Source organism: Oncorhynchus kisutch, linkage group LG10 (genome assembly GCF_002021735.2).
Source record: "Oncorhynchus kisutch isolate 150728-3 linkage group LG10, Okis_V2, whole genome shotgun sequence".
In the NCBI taxonomy this organism is placed as follows: Eukaryota; Metazoa; Chordata; class Actinopteri; order Salmoniformes; family Salmonidae; genus Oncorhynchus; species Oncorhynchus kisutch.
The window spans coordinates 14,448,045-14,466,979 of record NC_034183.2 but is presented as its reverse complement, the minus strand read 5'-3'; the positions used below and the strand labels follow the sequence as shown (position 1 = coordinate 14,466,979).

The following is an 18,935-nucleotide window of genomic DNA, read 5'->3' as shown; positions in this document are numbered from 1 at the left end:
CGATATTATGTAGCTCATTTTGAAAAAGGTTTGGCGTTATAGTTGTAGCATTTTTCGGTCGATTTCTCAGCCAAGCATGGTGAAGAAACGGGAGCTTTTTCGCCTACAAAAATAATATTTTTTGGAAAAAAGGAACATTTGCTATCTAACTGGGAGTCTCCTGAGTGAAAGCATCCGAAGTTCTTCAAAGGTAAATTATTTAATTTGGTTGCTTTTCTTATTTTTGTGAGAATGTTGCCTGCTGCCAGCAGAGCCTAGCATAGCATTATGCCATGATAAACTTACACAAATGCTTGTCTAGCGTTGGCTGTAACGCATATTTTGAAAATCTGAGATGACAGTGTTGTTAACAAAAGGCTAAGCTTGTGTTTGAATATATTTATTTCATTTTTTTTGCAATTTTCATGAATAGGAAAAGTTGCGTTATGTTAATGCACTTGAGGCTATGATTACGCTCCCGGATACGGGTTTGCTCGTCGCAACTGGTTTTAAGATGATTATTTTTACATTTGGAGGATGTAACGTATCATACAAAATGGGTGTGACGTTGCACACAATTGTGCACAATTTTCAGTAGCCCGTTTGGACTTTTGAGCACTACTTTCAAAACTACTGTCTGAAATGAATGAATGAAAACCTTTATAACGCATCTTTAACTATAGGAGTGATCTGCATATGTGACTTTTGAAAAGAAAGAGATATGGGCAACTCAGCACTCCAGTCTAGAACATTACCAGGGAACCACTCTATTGAAACTCTATTTAGTGGCTGCAAGATTTAGCATTTTAGTTCTCTTAGTGTATCAGAATGACAAAAATAGAAATAATAGAAATTTTGAATGATTTCCTTAAGACAATTTATTTGAAAAGTTTGTCACTGTACAGTAGGCTACTCTACTACAGGGAGTAAAAGCATTAAACCAACATACAGACCATTACACACATCTTCCTTAGACTTTCTTACTCTCTGTTTCTGTTTCCTTCTATTTATTTTGTGTCTTCAAAAGAAACAAAGACGTGTCATATAGTTACAATACTGGTTGTAATGGGTATCAATCAGTATGTGGTTGACAGTAAGACATTACAGGACAGTAGTCAGTCACATCATACAAACACAGCCCATTGATCTAATTATCTCCCTGAAACATCTTCTTCCTGCCATCCATACCGGCCTTGTCGTCAATGTTCTTACGCCAGTCACCAACGTCACGCAATTCCTTATCCTGTGATGGTAGAAAGGGTGAGAAGACAATGAAGTGTAGAATATCAAGGCCTAAAGTTTGTTCAACATTGACAATGTCTCCCGATGCGATATCCAACCTAATGGACCCACCTCTTTCTTCTCATCTTTCTTCACTTGTTTCAGGTTGGATCTCAGATCCATTGTCACCTTGTGCTTGGAGCCCAGCAGAGCCTGGAGCATAGCGTCAGCAGACATACGCACTTTCTTCAGAGCTGGCTTCTTGAACTTGCCCCTCAGGTCAACTATTTTGATGTTTAGGTCTAAAACCTAGTGGGTGTAATTTTGGAACAGGAAAATCAGTGATTCAGGTGGGCTCAACAGAGGAACTGTATACATATAAAATATATTTATCATATTCCATATATACCAACAATACTGTTATATTTTTATATATATATTGTACATACAGTGCCTTCAGAAAGTATTCACACCCCTTGACTTTTTCAAAATGTTATTTTGTTACAGCCTGAATTTAACATTCATAAACGTTTTTCTACGCACCATACCCCATCATTTCAAAGTGGAATTATTATTATTTATTTTTTTTCAAGTCAATTAGAAAATTAAAAGCTAAAATGTCTCGAGTCAATAAGTATTCAACCCCTTGGTTATGGCAAGCCTTAACAAGTCACATAATAAGTTGCATGGACTCACTCTGTGTGCAGTAATAGTGTTTAATATGATTTGTGAATGACTACCTCATCTCTATAACCCACACATACGATTATCTGTAAGGCCCCTCTGTCGAGCAGTGAATTTCAAACACAGATTCAGCCACAAAGTCCAGGGAGGTTTTCCAATGCAAGGACTGGGCAAATTTTCTGGATAAAAATTGAACGAGCTAAGAGCTAAGCACAGGCAATAACCTAGAGGAAAATCTGGTTCAGTGTGCTTTCCACCAGACACTGTGAGATTGATTCACCTTTCAGCAGGACAATAACCTAAAACACAAAGCCAAATCAATACTGGAGTTGCTTACCAAGAAGACAGTGAATATTACTGAGTGGTCGAGTTACAGTTTAGACTTAAATCTACATTAAAATCAATGGCAAGACCTGAAAATGGTTGTCTAGCAATGATCAACAAATTTGACAGAGAATTAAGACTTTTGAAAATAATAATAGGCAAATGTTTCACAATCCAGGTGTGGAAAGCTCTTAGAGACTTACCCAGAAACACTCACAGCTGTCATCACAGCCGAATGTGATTTTACTCAGAGATGTCTCTGTAATTCATTTTCAATAGATTTGAAAAAATGTCTAAAAACATGTTTTCGATTTGTCATTGTGAGGTATTGTGTGTAGATGGGTGAGAATCCAAATCTATTTAATCCATTTTGAATTCAAGCTGTAACACAACAAAATGTGGAATAAGTCTTTCTGAAGGCACTGTATATTTATATTGAAACATTAAAAAAATGAACAGACAAGACAGTTGCTTACCTCATTGCAAACCATGATCACTTTATATTCTAAGTTGTATCTCTCCTCATCAATCACATTAATTTTGTCGTACATCTTTTTGCAAAGCTCCTAATGAAAGAATGCAACAAAGGAAAATGTAACTGTCTTCATATAATACCTATTTTTATGCTTGAACTTACTACAGCTGAACCGGATAGAAGCACAATTCATACAACACACTGTATCAAGCAGGTATGATGTGTTTTCATAATGTCTGTCTTTGAATATCTGAATATCATACCATCAAATCATCCTTGGAGTGGGACATCTCCAGAGGAGGGCAGTTCTCTTCCATGTATCTCTCCCTCTCTTTAACTTTCTCTAATGCTTCAGCTTCAAGCCAATCCTTAGCAAGTGCCAGCATACAACTCTGGAGACAAATTATGACAGTTGACAGATAATTGACCTATATCTCCCTTTGTTTTACTACTTTTTAAAAGTGATGTTATATTGTGATTTTTATACATTATGAAATGTGTTATTATACGTAAAACATTAAAGGAATGGCTGTGTGGGATTCCTTACCTTCAGAGTGTGCTTGCGGCTAGAGGACACGTTGCCTTTCTTGCTATTGGACCAAGCAAAGAAAGTCAGGTTAAGTACAACTACCTAAACACTTGAAACACAACATGTAGACAATGTATTGGCCTATACTTACTCAGCCATCTTGGCTGTTTTGTGTCTTCACTTCCTAGAAATGCAAAACAATAGTAATCATGAATTATGTATTCATAACAGCTAACATTTTACCAACAATACTGGTATATCCTCATCTATACCAATTACAAAACTACACCAGTAAGATTACTGATACTATTATATAGGATAAGGTACATGGAGAATGCTAGACCAGTCAATACAAAAAAGTAGTCAAAGTCTGAAAAAAGTATATATTTTTTAAGCACATTGAATAAGAGTACTCTAGGCTATTTCAAATTTGTGTTATTGAATCTGTCCCTTTTTACAATTATCCCTGTTCTGCCCTACTTCCAACGGGGGCCATGGCATGCAGCTATGATTTGCAACGGTCTTCTTACTTGCTCTTGTAATTGAGACAAGTGATAAGAATACATTCCGAATTTCTTAAACTCAGTCGACTCCAAATCTTTGGTCTGGGCTCTGGGTATCGTTTCCCTGGAGATGGGGAAGTTATCTTGTGTTGAGGAGATCTAAATTGGGCCCCAGATCTTGTCTAAAATGTCTCTGTGTTATTGTAGGCTTGTCTCCGAGAGGTCACAGTAACCCAACACCGCAGCTGGTGGTGGCAGCCCTGCCACCAGCCCTGCCATTGCCTTCCAGAACATCCCTTAGATGACCAAGACATTAGGCCTTGTCTCAAAAATAACTGCTGCTGCTCCATCAGGTCAGTTCATTGTACTCAATCAACTGTCTCCATTCTCCATGATTAACTACACTGAATATACACCACCGTTTAAAAGTTTGGGGTCACTTGGAAATGTTCTTGTTTTTGAAAGAAAATCAAATTTCCATTAAAATAACATCAAATTAATCTGAAATACTGTGTAGACATTGATAATGTTGTAAATGACTATTGTAGCTGGAAACGGCAGGATTTTTTCTGGAATATCTACATGGGCGTACAGAGGCCCATTATCAGCAACCATCACTCCTGTGTTCAAATGGCACATTGTGTTAGCTAATCCAAGTTTATCATTTTAAAATGATAATTGATCATTGGAAAACCCTTTTGCAATTATGTTAGCACAGCTGAAATCTGTTGTTCTGATTAAAGAAGCAATCAAACTGGCCTTCTTTAGACTAGTTGAGTATCTGGAGCATCGGCATTTGTGGGTTCGATTACAGGCTCAAAATGGCCAGAAACAAAGCACTTTCTTCTGAAACTCGTCAGTCTATTCTTGTTCTGAGAAATGAAGGCTATTCCATGTGAGAAATTGCCAAGAAGCTGAAGATCTCGTACAACACTGTGTACTACTCCCTTCACAGAACAGCACAAACTGGCCCTAACCAGAATAGAAAGAGGAGTGGGAGGCTCCGGTGCACTTTCCATTCTGCTCAGAGCCAGTTTGCGCTGTTCTGTGAAGGGAGTAATACACATATTTTCTTTCAAAAACAAGGACATTTCTAAGTGACCCCAAACCTTAGAACAATAGTGTATGTATGTATGTATGTATGTATGTATGTATGTATTGTAGATGTAGAAAATAGTAGAAATAATTGTTACTATTTTCTACACTGTAGAACAGTAGTGAAGACATCAAACCTATGAAATAACACATATGGAATCATACAGTAACGAAAAAAGTGTTAAACAAATGAAAATATATTTTATATTTGAGATTCTTCAAAAGAAATGTGTTCAACAAATCAAAATATATTTCATATTTGAGATTCTTCAAAGAAGCCACGCTTTGCCTTGATGACAGCTTTGCATACTCTTGGCATTCTCTCAACCAGCTTCATGAGGTAGTCACTTGGCATGCATTTCAATTAACAGGTGTGCCTAGTTGAAAGTTAAATTGTGGAATGTATTTCCTTCTTAATGCATTTGAACCAAACAGTTGTGTTGTGAATTAGGTATAGGTGATATAGCCTATTTGGTAAAAGACCAAGTCCATATTATGGCAAGAACAGCTCAAATAAGCAAAGAGAAACGACAGTCCATCATTACTTTAAGACATTAAGGGTCAGTCAATACTGAACATTTCAAGAACTTTGAAAGTTTCTTCAAGTGCAGTTTCAAAAACCATCAAGCTCTATGATGAAACTAGCTCTCATGAGGACTGCCACGGGAAAGGAAGACCCAGAGTTACCTCTGCTGCAGAGGATACGTTCATGAGAGCTAACTGCACCTCAGATTGCATCCCAAATAAATGCTTCACAGAGTTCAAGTAACAGACACATCTCAACATCAACTGATCAAAGGAGACTGTGTGAATCAGGCATTCATGGTCAAATTGCTGCATAGAAACCACTACTAAAGGACACCAATAATAAGAAGAGACTTGCTTGGGCCAAGACCGGTGGAAATCTGTCTTTTGGTCTGATGAGTCCAAATTTGAGATTTTTGCCTGCAACCGCCGTCTTTGTGAGACGCAGAGTAGGTGAACGGATGATCTGTGTGGCTCCCACTGAGAAGCATGGAGGAGGAGGTGTGATGTTGTGGGTGTGCTTTGCTGGTGATACTTATTTAGAATTCAAGGCACACTTAACCAGCATGGCTACCACGGCATTCTACAGTGGTGGGACTATCATTTGTTTTCAACAGGACAATGACCCAACACACATCCAGGCTGTGTAAGGGCTATTTGGCCAAGAATGAGAGTGATGGAGTGCTGCATCAGATGACCTGGCCTCCACAGTCACCCCACCTCAACCTAATTGAGATGGTTTGGGATGAGCTGGACCGCAGAGTGAAGAATAAGCTGACAACAAGTGCTCAGCATGTGGGAACTCCTTCAAGACTGTTGGAAAAGCATTCCAGGTGAAGCTGGTTGAGCGAATGCCAAGAGTGTGCAAAGCTGTAATCAAGGCAAAGGGTGGCTACTTTGAAGAATCCACAATATAACATACATTTTGATATGTTAAACACTTTTTTGGTTACTACATGATTCCATATGTGTTATTTCATAGTTTTGATGTCTTCACTATTATTATACAATGTAAATAGTCAAAATAAATTAAAACACTTGAATTTATAGGTGTGTCCGAACTCTTCACTGGTACTGTATATATATATATATATATATATATATATATATATATTGTCCAGATTGCCAATTAGGTGATGTATCAGAGATGTCTATAACGTTGTAACAGGCTGTGTAGGTATGTTTAAAATATGGTGTTGAGAGGAAGGAAAACATTTGACGATCGCTTTCAGATTTATGTCTTGTGGTGGTGTACCCTTCTGCATGTCACATCATGAGTCCATTTAGATCTATCATTTACCACCCCACAGATGCTCACTAAACACATGCAAAACACTACTGGTACCTGAGAACATTTTCTTATGCAAATACTACTATTGAAAGTTTACAAATTAAGATAAACCGATAAAATAAATCATGAAATACTGTACAAAACAAATAAAATATCTATAAAATGTATTGAAATAAACCAAGTAATTCAGTTGTGATTTTTTTAACTTTGGTGTTAATATTTTTCAAATTATATATAATTTCAGTCATTTAAACATTAGTGACAGACATTAAATATATTTGAATAAGGATAAGATGTCATATAAAAAGAGCATTACTACATAAAGCAACAATCCAAACACATCAGTTTATGACTACAGGAAAGACATTTAACACTCTTGGACTAGAGCCAACAATACCAACCAAATACAAATGGATAATTAGCTACAGTGCAGTACAATTGCAATACACAATACAATTCACATTCATTTCACAAACTAAAATGCATTTCACATGCTGAAATCTTTATAAAACTATCTTATTTTCCTCAACCAACAGCCAAGTATTGACATTAAATAGGCATATCACTATAATTCTGCAATTTCTCATGAATAAGTTAGCGCAAAGACCACACTGCTTCTGTAAATCATAGCTAGAAAAAATGTAGTTTCTCCGAAAACTAAAACCTGAGTAAAATCTTAATAAATCTTCTCTCCTTCAGAGAGTGTCTAACTAGTTAGACGTACAGGACAGACAGAGAGGGACATACTGTAAACGTTGGTTCTCACCTCGGGACTAAAGAGAGCAGCACAGGCTTGTTAAGAGATCCCCAACTGACTGACTGATCGCAGGCAGCTCAAGTGTTAAGAAGGTATATATTGCATTTTCTGATCCCTCGCTATAATCCTCCATTTCTCTTTATGGAAGCGGATTACAGACCAAACCAATGGGCTGACAAGGTCATGAAATACAGTACGGTGTTTCCCTGTTCCCTCCCCTCCCCCAGCGGCTCTAGTATAAATAACACGTCCTTCAAGATGGTTGTTCTTATTTCATCATCTTTTATTTAGCATATGCCATCACCCATAAGGAGCATGCATGGCCAGTACTCAGAACTTTAAAGGCCACTCACACCAACAGTAATAGAGAATGCTATAATTCACACATTTTCAGAAGGCCAGACATGCAACTGGCACCCATGATGTTTATCGTAAAAGGATGGCAAACTATTGAACCGGTAGTACCTCGGAGGCATCATGTGTCTGAGATTTATGTCCGTGGCTTCTGAGGCGCCCAAAGGACCTGATGACAGTTCTGTCACTGTCAGATCTCCCACTGAAAGACAAGTAAGATGGACAAGGATGGTTCATGGATATCTTTTTCTCTACTAACTCAATTTTTCACTGTAGATGAAAGAATGAAACTGGAAACATCTTGAGTGCTACTTGAAACCATCCATCAATGCTACCTAATTACTAACATTTGTAATCAGTTCTCACATATTTAATCAATTAACAGAGCCATGGCCAGGCAGTAGGCCTGCCTTGCGGCTCGCCTCACTTACCCCACTTCCCAAGAAGAGTTCTTCTCCTCTTCACTCACACCCTCCACAGCTGCACCACCTGACAACATCTCTTTATATCCAATAAGTGGTTACCCAGGCAACAACCAATAGTGCTCTGCTTGTTTCTTAAATACTGTTAACTATCAACTGATACTGTACCTCTAGCAAACCAGAACATACAATTAGCCAAACCTCTACCCACTGGGCACACACTGGTTGAATCAACAATGTTTCAATGAAATTACGTTGAACCAACGTGGAATAGACGTTGAATTGACATCCATGCCCAGTGGGTAAGGTCAGAATGTGCTATTACTGAGGATTTAATGTGGTCAGGTCGCATTATCTGTCAGTCAGGTTGTAAATCACTGGCTGGCAATTCCTCTAGAGGACTTGTGAATATGATTCTAGAGTGATAGACATTGGTGGCACTTCACTCCATATCACGTGATACCACTGTGCCTATCATACTGCACAGTCTAGTCAGGCGTACATGTACTGTAAGTGTAACGGCCGTTGTTGGTGGAAGAAGGTGAGGACCAAGGTGCAGGGTGGTATATGTCCATATTTATTCAAATGAACACGGAAATAACAAAAATAACAAAGAGAAACAACCTAAAACAGTTCTGGCCGGTGCAGACACACAACAGAAAACAATCACCCACGAAACACAATAGAAAACAGGCTCCCTAAATATGGTTCTCAATCAGGGACAACGATTGACAGCTGCCTCTGATTGAGAACCATACCAGGCCAAACACAGAAATCGCAAATCATAGAAAAACTAACATAGACAACCCACCCAACTCACGCCCTGACCATACTAAAACAAAGACATAACATAAGAACTAAGGTCAGAACGTGACAGTACCCCCCCTGCCCAAAGGTTCGGACTCCGGCCGCAAAACCTGAACCTATAGGGGAGGGTCTGGGTGGGTGTCTGTCCGCAGTGGCGGCTCTGGCACGGGACGTGGACCACACTCCACCATAGTCCTTGTCCGCCTCTGGCAGCTCCTGGCTGACGGACGGCTCTGGCAGCTCCTGACTGACGGGCGGCTCTGGCAGCTCCTGACTGACGGGCGGCTCTGGCAGCTCCTGACTGACGGGCGACTCTGGCAGCTCCTGACTGACGGGCGACTCTGGCAGCTCCTGGCTGACGGGTGGCTCTGGCAGCTCCTGACTGACGGGCGACTCTGGCAGCTCCTGACTGATGGGTGACTCTGGCAGCTCAAGACAGACGGGCGACTCTGGCAGCTCAGGACAGACGGATGGTTCTGGCAGCTCAGGACAGACGGCAGACTCTGGCAGCGCTGGGCATGAGGAAGACTCTGGCAGCACTGGACAGGCGGGAGCACCTGTAGGGAGGAGACGGAGAGACAGCCTGGTGTGGGGGGCTGCCACCGGAGGGCTGGTGCGTGGAGGTGGCACCGGATAGACCAGACCGTGAAGGCGCACTGGAGCTCTCGAGCACCGAGCCTGCCCACCTTACCTGGCTGAATGCGCCCCGTAGCCACGCCAGTGTGGCGAGGTGGAATAGCCCGCACTGGGCTGTGCTAGCGAACCGGGGACACCATGCGTAGGGCTTGTGCCATGTACCCCGGCCCGAGGAGACGCACTGGAGACCAGATGCGCTGAGCCGGCTTCATGGCACCTGGCTCGATGCCCACTCTAGTCCGGCCGATACGAGGCGCTGCTATGTACCGCACCGGGCTATGCCTGCGCACCGGGGACACCGTGCGCCTCACGGAATAACACGGTGCCTGCCCGGTCCACCTCTCTCCACGGTAAGCACGGGGTGTTGGCTCAGGTCTCCTACCTGACTTAGCCACACTCCCCGTGTTCCCCCTCCCAATACATTTTTGGGGTTGCCTCTCGGGCTTCCTTGACCCCCGTGCCAACTCCATTCTCCGGTATCCCTCCTCACATTGTTCCAGAGAATCCCAGCCGGGCTCCGGCACTCTCCCTGAGTCGACCGACCTCCTCTCTATTTCGTCCCATGTTGTAACCTCCTCCAGATAGCGCTGCTCCTTACCACGCTGCTTGGTCCTTTGGTGGTGGGTGATTCTGTAACAATCGTTGTCTTCTTCTGATGAGGAGTAAGCGAGGTCGGACCAATTTACAGCGTGGTAAGTGTCCATTTTAATAAGACAAACTGAACACTACAAAAATACAAAATAACAAAGTGAAACAAACGAAACGGTCCCGTGTTGTAACAAACACTAACACGGAAAATAATCACCCACCACTCAAAAGTGAAACCAGGCTACCTAAATATGGTTCTCAATCAGAGGCAGCTGTTTATCGTTGTCCCTGATTGAGAACCATATTTAGGTAGCCTGGTTTCACTTTTGAGTGGTGGGTGATTATTTTCCGTGTTAGTGTTTGTTACCACACGGGACCATTTCGTTTGTTTCACTTCGTTATTTTGTATTTTTGTAGTGTTCAGTTTGTCTTATTAATGGACACTTACCACGCCGCAAATTGGTCCGACCTCTCTTACCCCTCATCAGAAAAAGACGACGATTGGTACAGTAAGGCAATTGTGTTACAATAGATGTTACATCAGGAAAAACAAAAGAAGATAAAAACTGGCAGAAAATATGTTTGTCATATATATTTGAACTAACAAACATAACACATGTTCTAGACTAGAGGTACATTTAGACAAGACAGAGACAAAACATAGATCTGATCACACAGGTACAAGAAATTGTGGCAATCTGAAAAGCATTTATTAACGCACGTTTCTGTTCCACTCGAAGCATTTAATTGTCCTTTTGTTTTACACACATACACTGGTTCAAATGAAAAGATAAATGTTCAAAAAAGTGAGAGTTTTGTGTTGCTTAGCGGGATCTATACAGGGAAATGATAGACTAAATTAACCCTCGGACTCAAACATCTTCTTCCTCCCGTCCATTCCGGACTTGTCTTCAATATTCTGACGCCAGTCTCCAACATTACGCAGTTCCTTATCCTGCAATAGCAACATAGTCAAAGGTTCAGGGTTAAAAAATTCTGTAAATTATAACCTTGAGATATTTGAGTGCTGAAGCCAAACAACAAGTCAACATGTCGGAGTGGAGCAGTTGTTTGGCAGAAGTTGTAAAACTGTAGATGACCCATGAACCCAATGCTATGAAAATATATCTGACCCTGTATCAGTGGTTTGGCCACTCTATACAACATCAAATCGAACAGCCTTATAACATGGGTGCGCTCTGCTGAACTTATCTATGTGTGAATTCATTTCAGTATGATGAACCTCTTAGAGTTAGAATAACAAGGCCTCAGGTTGGACAATAACAATGTCTGCCAATGGCTAATCTCGGACACTCAGAACAAAAATCTTGTGAAATTGATGCTCGATTAAGTCCTGGGGGGAGACGTGTTATAAAATGTACTTTGTACTAAGGAGACTCGTGAAGTCTCTACCCCTCTAAACAGAAACTCTCAGACAGTTTTGTACAAGTCTATGGGCCAAATGTCCACTCCCCTTCTGAAATTTGAAATATGCGAGCACCTGCGAAATTGTGATTTATTCAAATGATCAGTGATGAAAAATCTGAGTCTTGCAACAAAGTTGTTAGTCGTCGCATCCCACAATCTGTCACCAGATACTACCACCATTTATGTTATGTGCATCTATCCATGAGAGATTACCCAAAGTGACATCTCTACAATATTCTATTTTACTGAACAGTTACCCACCTCCTCTTTGACCTCCTTCTTTACTTGTTTCAGGTTGGATCTCAGATCCATAGACACCTTGTGCTTGGAGCCCAGCAGAGCCTGGAGCATAGCATCAGCAGACATACGCACTTTCCTCAAAGTTGGCTTCTTGAACTTGCCCTTCAAGTCAATAACTTTAATGTTCAAATCTTCAATCTGACCAATGGAAGAAGAGGAGAACAACAACATTGATCTAACTGGCACCACATAATTACTCATGGAATGCATTCCAAGTTTTAGTAGGTGTGAGGTAAAGTGAATATAGTATACCTCCTTAGTGGCTTTGTTCACTTTGCTCTCCAGGTCATATCTCTCCTCATCTATCACGTCAATCTTATGATGCAGCTCTTTCAAGAACTCCTGAGGTGATATCAACAAAAATCAAGCATTAATAATAATAATCATCATCATCATCATTATACCAATAAAACGAATATATACTACCATCACTACTACTGCTGCTACTACTATTGCAACTTCTATTGCTACTACTGCTAGTATTATTACTACTTCTACTACTACTGCTGCTACTACTGCTACTACTACTGCTACTACTGCTTCTGCTACTACTGCTGCTGCTGGTACTACTATTATTACTACTACTACCACTGCTACTACTACTACTACTACCACTGCTACTACTACTACTACTACTGCTACTACTACTACTACTACTACTACTACTACTACTACTACTACAGTACTTCTGCTACTTCTATTAGTGCTACTACTACTGCTACTGGTACTATGACTACTACAACTAGTACTACTACTACTATTCATAACAATAATCATAATAACAATAGTGAACACTTTATTCAATACATTTGAATACAGTAAATAATGATGTAATCATCTTATATATGAAGGCATATATTTTACGTTGATTTGGGGTTTGACCAAATGTTGATTGTTGAGTGAACTACCACTTTAAATTGTGGGATTATATAGTAATGCTTTGATTGATTGTTTGTTTGGTTTACCTGTAACTGTTGAGTACCCCCTGGCAGGGACAGGGGAGGGCAGTTCTCCGCCATCCATCTTATTCTCTCTTGCTCGTTCTCCTTTGCCTCGTCTTCCAGTAAGCCTTTAGCAATGGAGAGCATCAAGCTCTGGAGACAATGAGGCATGCAGGTTACACGTGTGAAAAGCCCAGCTATAACAGAATTAGGACATTTTGTGTAAAACATGAACCTTGAGATATTGTATACTTGTGTTCCGCTCTGTTCTCCTTGTATTGATAGTTGTTGACAAGTATCAAATTAAGATCAGATATTTGAGTGTTTACCTTCAGGTAATGCCTCCGACTCGAAGACATCTTTTTCCTGAAGAGATAAAATTATGAAAAGGTGAGAGAAAATATCATGTTCATTTTCATGTATTACACATCGACATCAGAAAATATGAGATGTGATCAATGTATAAGTTACTCACTCCGACATCTTGGCGTTTGTTTGATTTCACACTGTGAAAAAAGTGGTCATTATTTCATATAAATTTCAAACTAATTAAAATAAATACATTTACTGCATTGCCAATCGCCTGTCATGTCAGTTAAATATTTTCTTAAGGCTGCAACAATTTGTCAGATTTACAAATTGCAAGTGGAAAACATATTTATTTTTATGTGTACTTTCTGTTATCAACTGCATGGCTTTATTTTACAGTGGCAAAGAATAAGAATACAATTCACAACTATGTAAATTTATGTGATATATACTGTAACTACAATGGTCAAATGTCAGAACTTTTGACATGTTCTAATGTTGAGTATGTTGATTATCAAACTATCAAATTGTTGATGTATTTTCACTTTCTTTTTCAGACGAACATTGATGTAATTTAGGTGGAGATAATTAGATATTATTTTGTTCACCTAATCTAAACAGATGTACCAATTAATCTCTCCAGGAATCTCTCAAGGAGGATCAATCAGAAGTCATGCTGAGTTTAATCACCATGGAAGTTCCTTATACAGGGCAGTCATGCATAATTGTTCCACTGAGGGGGAACACTATAGCCTACCAACATACGTGAGGGCTGAGGGGAAACACTATAGCCTCCCAACACAAGTGAGGGCCATTTGGCCCTGGAAAAGCAGCAGGGTCTAAATGAGTCTAAGAATATGAAGGCCAGCTGTTGTCCTTGAGTAGCTCCATAATGGAAGGCTGGGAGATTATCAACAACCTGATACCACCTCTGTTGATGCCCAGCCTACCCTCTAGAATATCCCTGAGATGGCAGAGAAGTTACACCATCACATCTGAAATAAGGGCTCATCTGCCTGGAAAAGTCCACTTGATCCAGCACTTCAATAGAGCTTTGACTGTTTAAAGGGGCAATCGGGGATTCAAACATTAATAAAGTGGCCACCGAAACACTGTTTTGGTAAACAGCGGTGGGATGGGGCTGGAGAAATGTAATCACTTTCAAATTCAAAAACAGCTGTATATCTTTATTTAAAAGTTTAAAAAATGGATGTACCAATCACAGATTGCCCTTTTATGGTTAGAAGACCTGTCAAACACCAAAATAAAAGCCTCTGGATAAATCTTTTGAACCTATATCTCTTGTGAAAAATGTATTGTAAATTGATAATCCCAGTGCTTTCATAAAGAATGAGATGTGGCTTTGAATCTTTATCTTTGGCAGATAGTACCATGGACACTGTGTTAAATTGTGTGTGTTTAACACAGTGTTAAATTGAACACCTTCTTAGTCATTATACGTGGCCTACCAAAATAGTGTTAAACTAACACTTTTCAAAGTGTTGATAAACTAACACCTCAAGAGTTTAGGGTCCCTAACACTATGGGTATTGCAAATTCCAACTTAAATTAACACTTTATTACAGTTGATGCTTTCTCAGCGTTAGGGAATTAGCACTTATGGTGTTACAGTAACTGGTTTTTGGGTGTTGTTTTAACACTGTAGGCAGGCTGTAAAGTCTTATTTGCATATGTGTTTCCCAGGGTGCCTTTCAAGTTAATTTTAGAGGTACCACCCATGACTATGTTTGCTAGTCACATTTGTGTTAAATCTCTGATTGAAAAGCAAGTGGGAGGGGTTTTCATTATCATAATTCCTAACAAGATTTGTTCCAGATTGATTGTTAGCAATAGTTTGTTTTAATATCTGTGTCTGCATGCACATTGATTGATTTATCTTAAACTATATCAAAGATAAATGACTTACATTTTCTAAACTAATCCAATCTGTAAAGGGTTGGATTTATTGCACCTGTTACTGAGATGGTTATTCCAGTTTACATGGTATAAGTAGTGTTGTTTGTCAAGTCCTTCACCATAGCAATCTGAATGCAGGTTGTGAGTGATAAAATATTCAAATTGTTGGATTTCCTCCATCTGGCTGGATTCCGATAGGAATTACTAATCGCTTCACAAAGCAGTGTATTGTGACTTGCAGGTCTGATGTGCAAGGATTTTCATACCACAATGTTGAGGATAACTAGGCCATAACTAAAGGCCTTATGAGATGTATAATATATGGTCATAAAGGGTTTACTTTAAACGTAAACACATTCACTTATGAGGTCATTTCAGGGCTAAATGTTATTGAATGCAACTACCATGAATGTGTCACTTACAAATACAGTCATGGGTAGGTATCGCTTACATTAAATTGAAATCAGTAGTTTATGTGTCGGGGGGCTAGGGTCAGTCTGTTATATCTGGAGTACTTCTCCTGTCTTACCCGGTGTCCTGTGTGAATTTAAGTATGCTCTCTATAATTCTTTCTTTCTTTCTCTCTCGGAGGACCTGATCCCTAGGACCATGCCTCAGGACTACCTGGCATGATGACCCCTTGCTGTCCCCAGTCCACCTGGCCGTGCTGCTGCTGTTTCAACTGTTCTGCCTGCGGCTATGGAACCCTGACCTGTTCACCGGACATGCTACCTGTCCAAGACCTGCTGTTTTCAACTCTCTAGAGACAGCAGGAGCGGTAGAGATACTCTGAATGATCGGCTATGAAAAGCCAGCTGACATTTACTCCTGAGGTGCTGACCTGTTGCACCCTCGACAACTACTGTGATTATTATTATTTGACCCTGCTGGTCATCTATGAACATTTTAACATCTTGGCCATGTTATGTTATAATCTCCACCCGGCACAGCCAGAAGAGGACTGGCCACCCCTCATAGCCTGGTTCCTCTCTAGGTTCTAGGTTCTGGCCTTTCTAGGGAGATTTTCCTAGCCCCCTTGCTTCTACACCTGCATTGCCTGCTGTTTGGGGTTTTAGGCTAGGTTTCTGTACAGCACTTTGAGATATCAGCTGATGTAAGAAGGGCTTTATAAATACATTTGATTTGAAAGGCATGCTGGAAAATATGCAAACATGGCATCACACCCTACAGTGTTAAAACAACCCCCTCCCCTAAATGCTGTAACACTACATGTGTAATTCCCTAACACGGAGAAAGTATAACAGCATCAACTCTAATAAATGGTGTTAGGGAAACAAGTGTTAGTTTTACACTATTTTGGTGGGTCACATATCATTTATACGTGTTACATTTAACACTGTGGGTGTTAAATTCTGATCTAAAATGTGATGTGTAATGCCACACTTCATTAAACATTGATATAAAATGTAGGATTACAAAGAAAGACACGTTTAGAAACCCTGACAATCACTTCATCACATTACCCTTGCAGGACGAAGGTAACAACTGATATTACCTCAGTGATAGCCTGGTATAATCCTCTATGATCTACTTCATCACATTACCCTTGCAGGACGAAGGTAACAACTGATATTACCTCAGTGATAGCCTGGTATAATCCTCTATGATCTACTTCATCACATTACCCTTGCAGGACGAAGGTAACAACTGATATTACCTCAGTGATAGCCTGGTATAATCCTCTATGATCTACTTCATCACATTACCCTTGCAGGACGAAGGTAACAACTGATATTACCTCAGTGATAGCCTGGTATAATCCTCTATGATCTACTTCATCACATTACCCTTGCAGGACGAAGGTAACAACTGATATTACCTCAGTGATAGCCTGGTATAATCCTCTATGATCTACTTCATCACATTACCCTTGCAGGACGAAGGTAACAACTGATATTACCTCAGTGATAGCCTGGTATAATCCTCTATGATCTACTTTATTATCCAATTCGGCAACCTGCGTTAACTTCTTTATGCCTTCCCATCTCCACAACCAACATAACATCCTCTGGGTTTGAGATAATATTCCAGCCAAATCCTCATCTGTGTTATATAGTGAAAAAACATTTGCGTTGACACCAAGATAAACACTGGGGGTATCGCATTTCACATCCATCAGTTAAAGGTGTCTAGTAATGTCAAACAGCCCACATAAACAGCATCTAGGTCTAGAACAACCTACATTGTCCTTGTATAATGTAGAAAGTGCTGGATAATGTCTCCTTCACAAATGTTTGCATTGTACTTCCATAAAAACCTACACTAATCATCAACGGATTGACAATATCTCATTGAATCTGCATAAAACCAGGCAAAATGCTTTAATAGGCAACACCCACCACAGAAACCAACACATCCAAACAAAGAAGCAATAAGTCCCAAATCCTTCAAATAGAACCCGTACATAAACCGGCACAAAGTCATTTGAAACAAGATGGACCACTGAATAAATCCAAACAATTCACCAGTAGCACAGAGCAGTCAAGCTAGAGCCGGCTGGCAGAAGAGCAGTTCTCACCTAGGAGCTGAGCAGGAAGACGAGCGTGACAGCTTTTGGAGGAGGGATGGGTGAGACCGGCTAGTGGCTACAGCAGCAGATGGAATCATAAGATGGTATATATTGCAATTCCCAATGGCCAAGGAAATCCCATCTTTCTGTTTATGGAAGTAGATTCATCCACAGACCAATAGGCAAGCACCTGAAATACTATATCTGACTCCCACCTCCTCCGTTATAAATAACCTTACTCTGATGATATTGTGATTGTTATGTGATCATTCATTTAGACAACAGCCTTACTTAGTACAGAAGAAAGTGGTGGTCTGATGCTTCCTTTCTGATGAGTTGTGGGTAGCTTGGTTTACTGCTGTGAGTCGGATTGCCACTTTAGCTTCAGAAAGTGTGAAGAACTGAGAGACAGGGCTAGGGTTGTTAGTGCGTTTGATAGGGAGATGACCATTCAGAAAGTGTGAAGAACTGAGAGACAGGGCTAGGGTTGTTAGTGCGTTTGATAGGGAGATGACCATTCAGAAAGTGTGAAGAACTGAGAGACAGGGCTAGGGTTGTTGGTGCGTTTGATAGGGAGATGACCATTCAGAAAGTGTGAAGAACTGAGAGACAGGGCTAGGGTTGTTAGTGCGTTTGATAGGGAGATGACCATTCAGAAAGTGTGAAGAACTGAGAGACAGGGCTAGGGTTGTTAGTGCGTTTGATAGGGAGATGACCATTCAGAAAGAGTTCTACAGAGAAGTGGCAGTGTGATACCACCACCAGTTTGAGCAGGCTGAAGAAAAGAAGGAGTGAATGCTCAGTGATGAAAGTAAAGGAGGCAGCCGGTGTGAGAACGGTCCAGGGAATTTGTTTTGGCTGCACAGTGAAGACTATTCAGGAAGCTGTACATGAAATGACCAATGGACTTGTATAATTAACCAGAAGTAACAACAGCACAGCGCAAGCTACTTTAGAGAATCAGTGAGCAGTTAATGGTGACGTGTTAGAGGAGAATCAATATATACCAGCATCATGCTTTGGCATTTCTTCCAGAACATATCAGGTTGAGGTGGCGGTCACCATAGCACTGAGAAAAAGTGTTTATACTAAACAGAAGAATGTTTGTTTTAGTAATAATATGATATGTAATATCGGCCACTGAATATGAATGTTTAATTTAGTGCCATATACAGTATGGTATGATTCATTGTATGACGTTAGCTGAAGAGCTGTTTCTTCCAGACAGCCAGACTACATTAAATCTAACACTGTGTTACAATGGGCAAAGGGCTGGAATGATATCAAAGGCCCGATCGCATGAAAAAGGCTCTTTGCAGA

The 18,935-nt window shown here is 40.3% G+C and overlaps 2 protein-coding genes across 4 annotated transcripts; both read right to left on the bottom strand.

The window, feature by feature from the left end:
• Positions 1-837: 837 nt before the first annotated feature.
• LOC109897790 (troponin I, fast skeletal muscle) lies at positions 838-7,495 on the bottom strand. Of its 2 annotated transcripts, none has more exons than XM_020492361.2 (7): positions 7,393-7,495; positions 3,364-3,396; positions 3,231-3,273; positions 2,947-3,075; positions 2,685-2,774; positions 1,333-1,509; positions 838-1,222 (listed from the first exon to the last, which is right to left on the bottom strand). In XM_020492361.2, exons 2-7 carry the CDS (start codon positions 3,369-3,371, stop codon positions 1,127-1,129), a joined length of 543 nt encoding a protein of 180 aa, XP_020347950.1. In that variant the 5' UTR covers positions 3,372-3,396; positions 7,393-7,495; the 3' UTR covers positions 838-1,126. The 2 variants fall into 2 exon arrangements, with proteins under 2 accessions (XP_020347950.1, XP_020347951.1); XM_020492362.2 differs by having other exon boundaries at positions 840-1,222; positions 7,374-7,463.
• A 3,383-nt stretch (positions 7,496-10,878) lies between these two features.
• On the bottom strand, positions 10,879-17,715 carry LOC109897791 (troponin I, fast skeletal muscle-like). 2 transcript variants are annotated; one of them, XM_020492363.2, is made up of 7 exons: positions 17,625-17,715; positions 13,335-13,365; positions 13,189-13,225; positions 12,884-13,056; positions 12,171-12,260; positions 11,880-12,056; positions 10,879-11,145 (listed from the first exon to the last, which is right to left on the bottom strand). In XM_020492363.2, the coding sequence occupies exons 1-7, from the start codon at positions 17,711-17,713 to the stop codon at positions 11,050-11,052; spliced, it is 693 nt and encodes a 230-aa protein (XP_020347952.2). In that variant the 5' UTR covers positions 17,714-17,715; the 3' UTR covers positions 10,879-11,049. The 2 variants fall into 2 exon arrangements, with proteins under 2 accessions (XP_020347952.2, XP_031689031.1); XM_031833171.1 differs by having other exon boundaries at positions 12,884-13,012; positions 17,625-17,702.
• Positions 17,716-18,935: the final 1,220 nt, after the last annotated feature.

What these genes read in the sequence shown, in the direction of transcription:
- LOC109897790 (XM_020492361.2), bottom strand. An exon ending in GCCGCAAGCACACTCTGAAG is followed by an intron (nt 3,076 to 3,230) that starts GTAAGGAATCCC and finishes ATTTGTCTCCAG; the next exon opens with AGTTGTATGCTGGCACTTGC. An exon ending in ACTCCAAGGATGATTTGATG is followed by an intron (nt 2,775 to 2,946) that starts GTATGATATTCA and finishes TTCTTTCATTAG; the next exon opens with GAGCTTTGCAAAAAGATGTA.
- LOC109897791 (XM_020492363.2), bottom strand. Translation starts at nt 17,713, where the DNA reads ATGATTCCATCTGCTGCTGTAGCCACTAGCCGGTCTCACCCATCCCTC. An exon ending in ACAAACGCCAAGATGTCGGA is followed by an intron (nt 13,226 to 13,334) that starts GTGAGTAACTTA and finishes TTATCTCTTCAG; the next exon opens with GAAAAAGATGTCTTCGAGTC. An exon ending in AGAAGGAGGTCAAAGAGGAG is followed by an intron (nt 11,146 to 11,879) that starts GTGGGTAACTGT and finishes TTGCTATTGCAG; the next exon opens with GATAAGGAACTGCGTAATGT.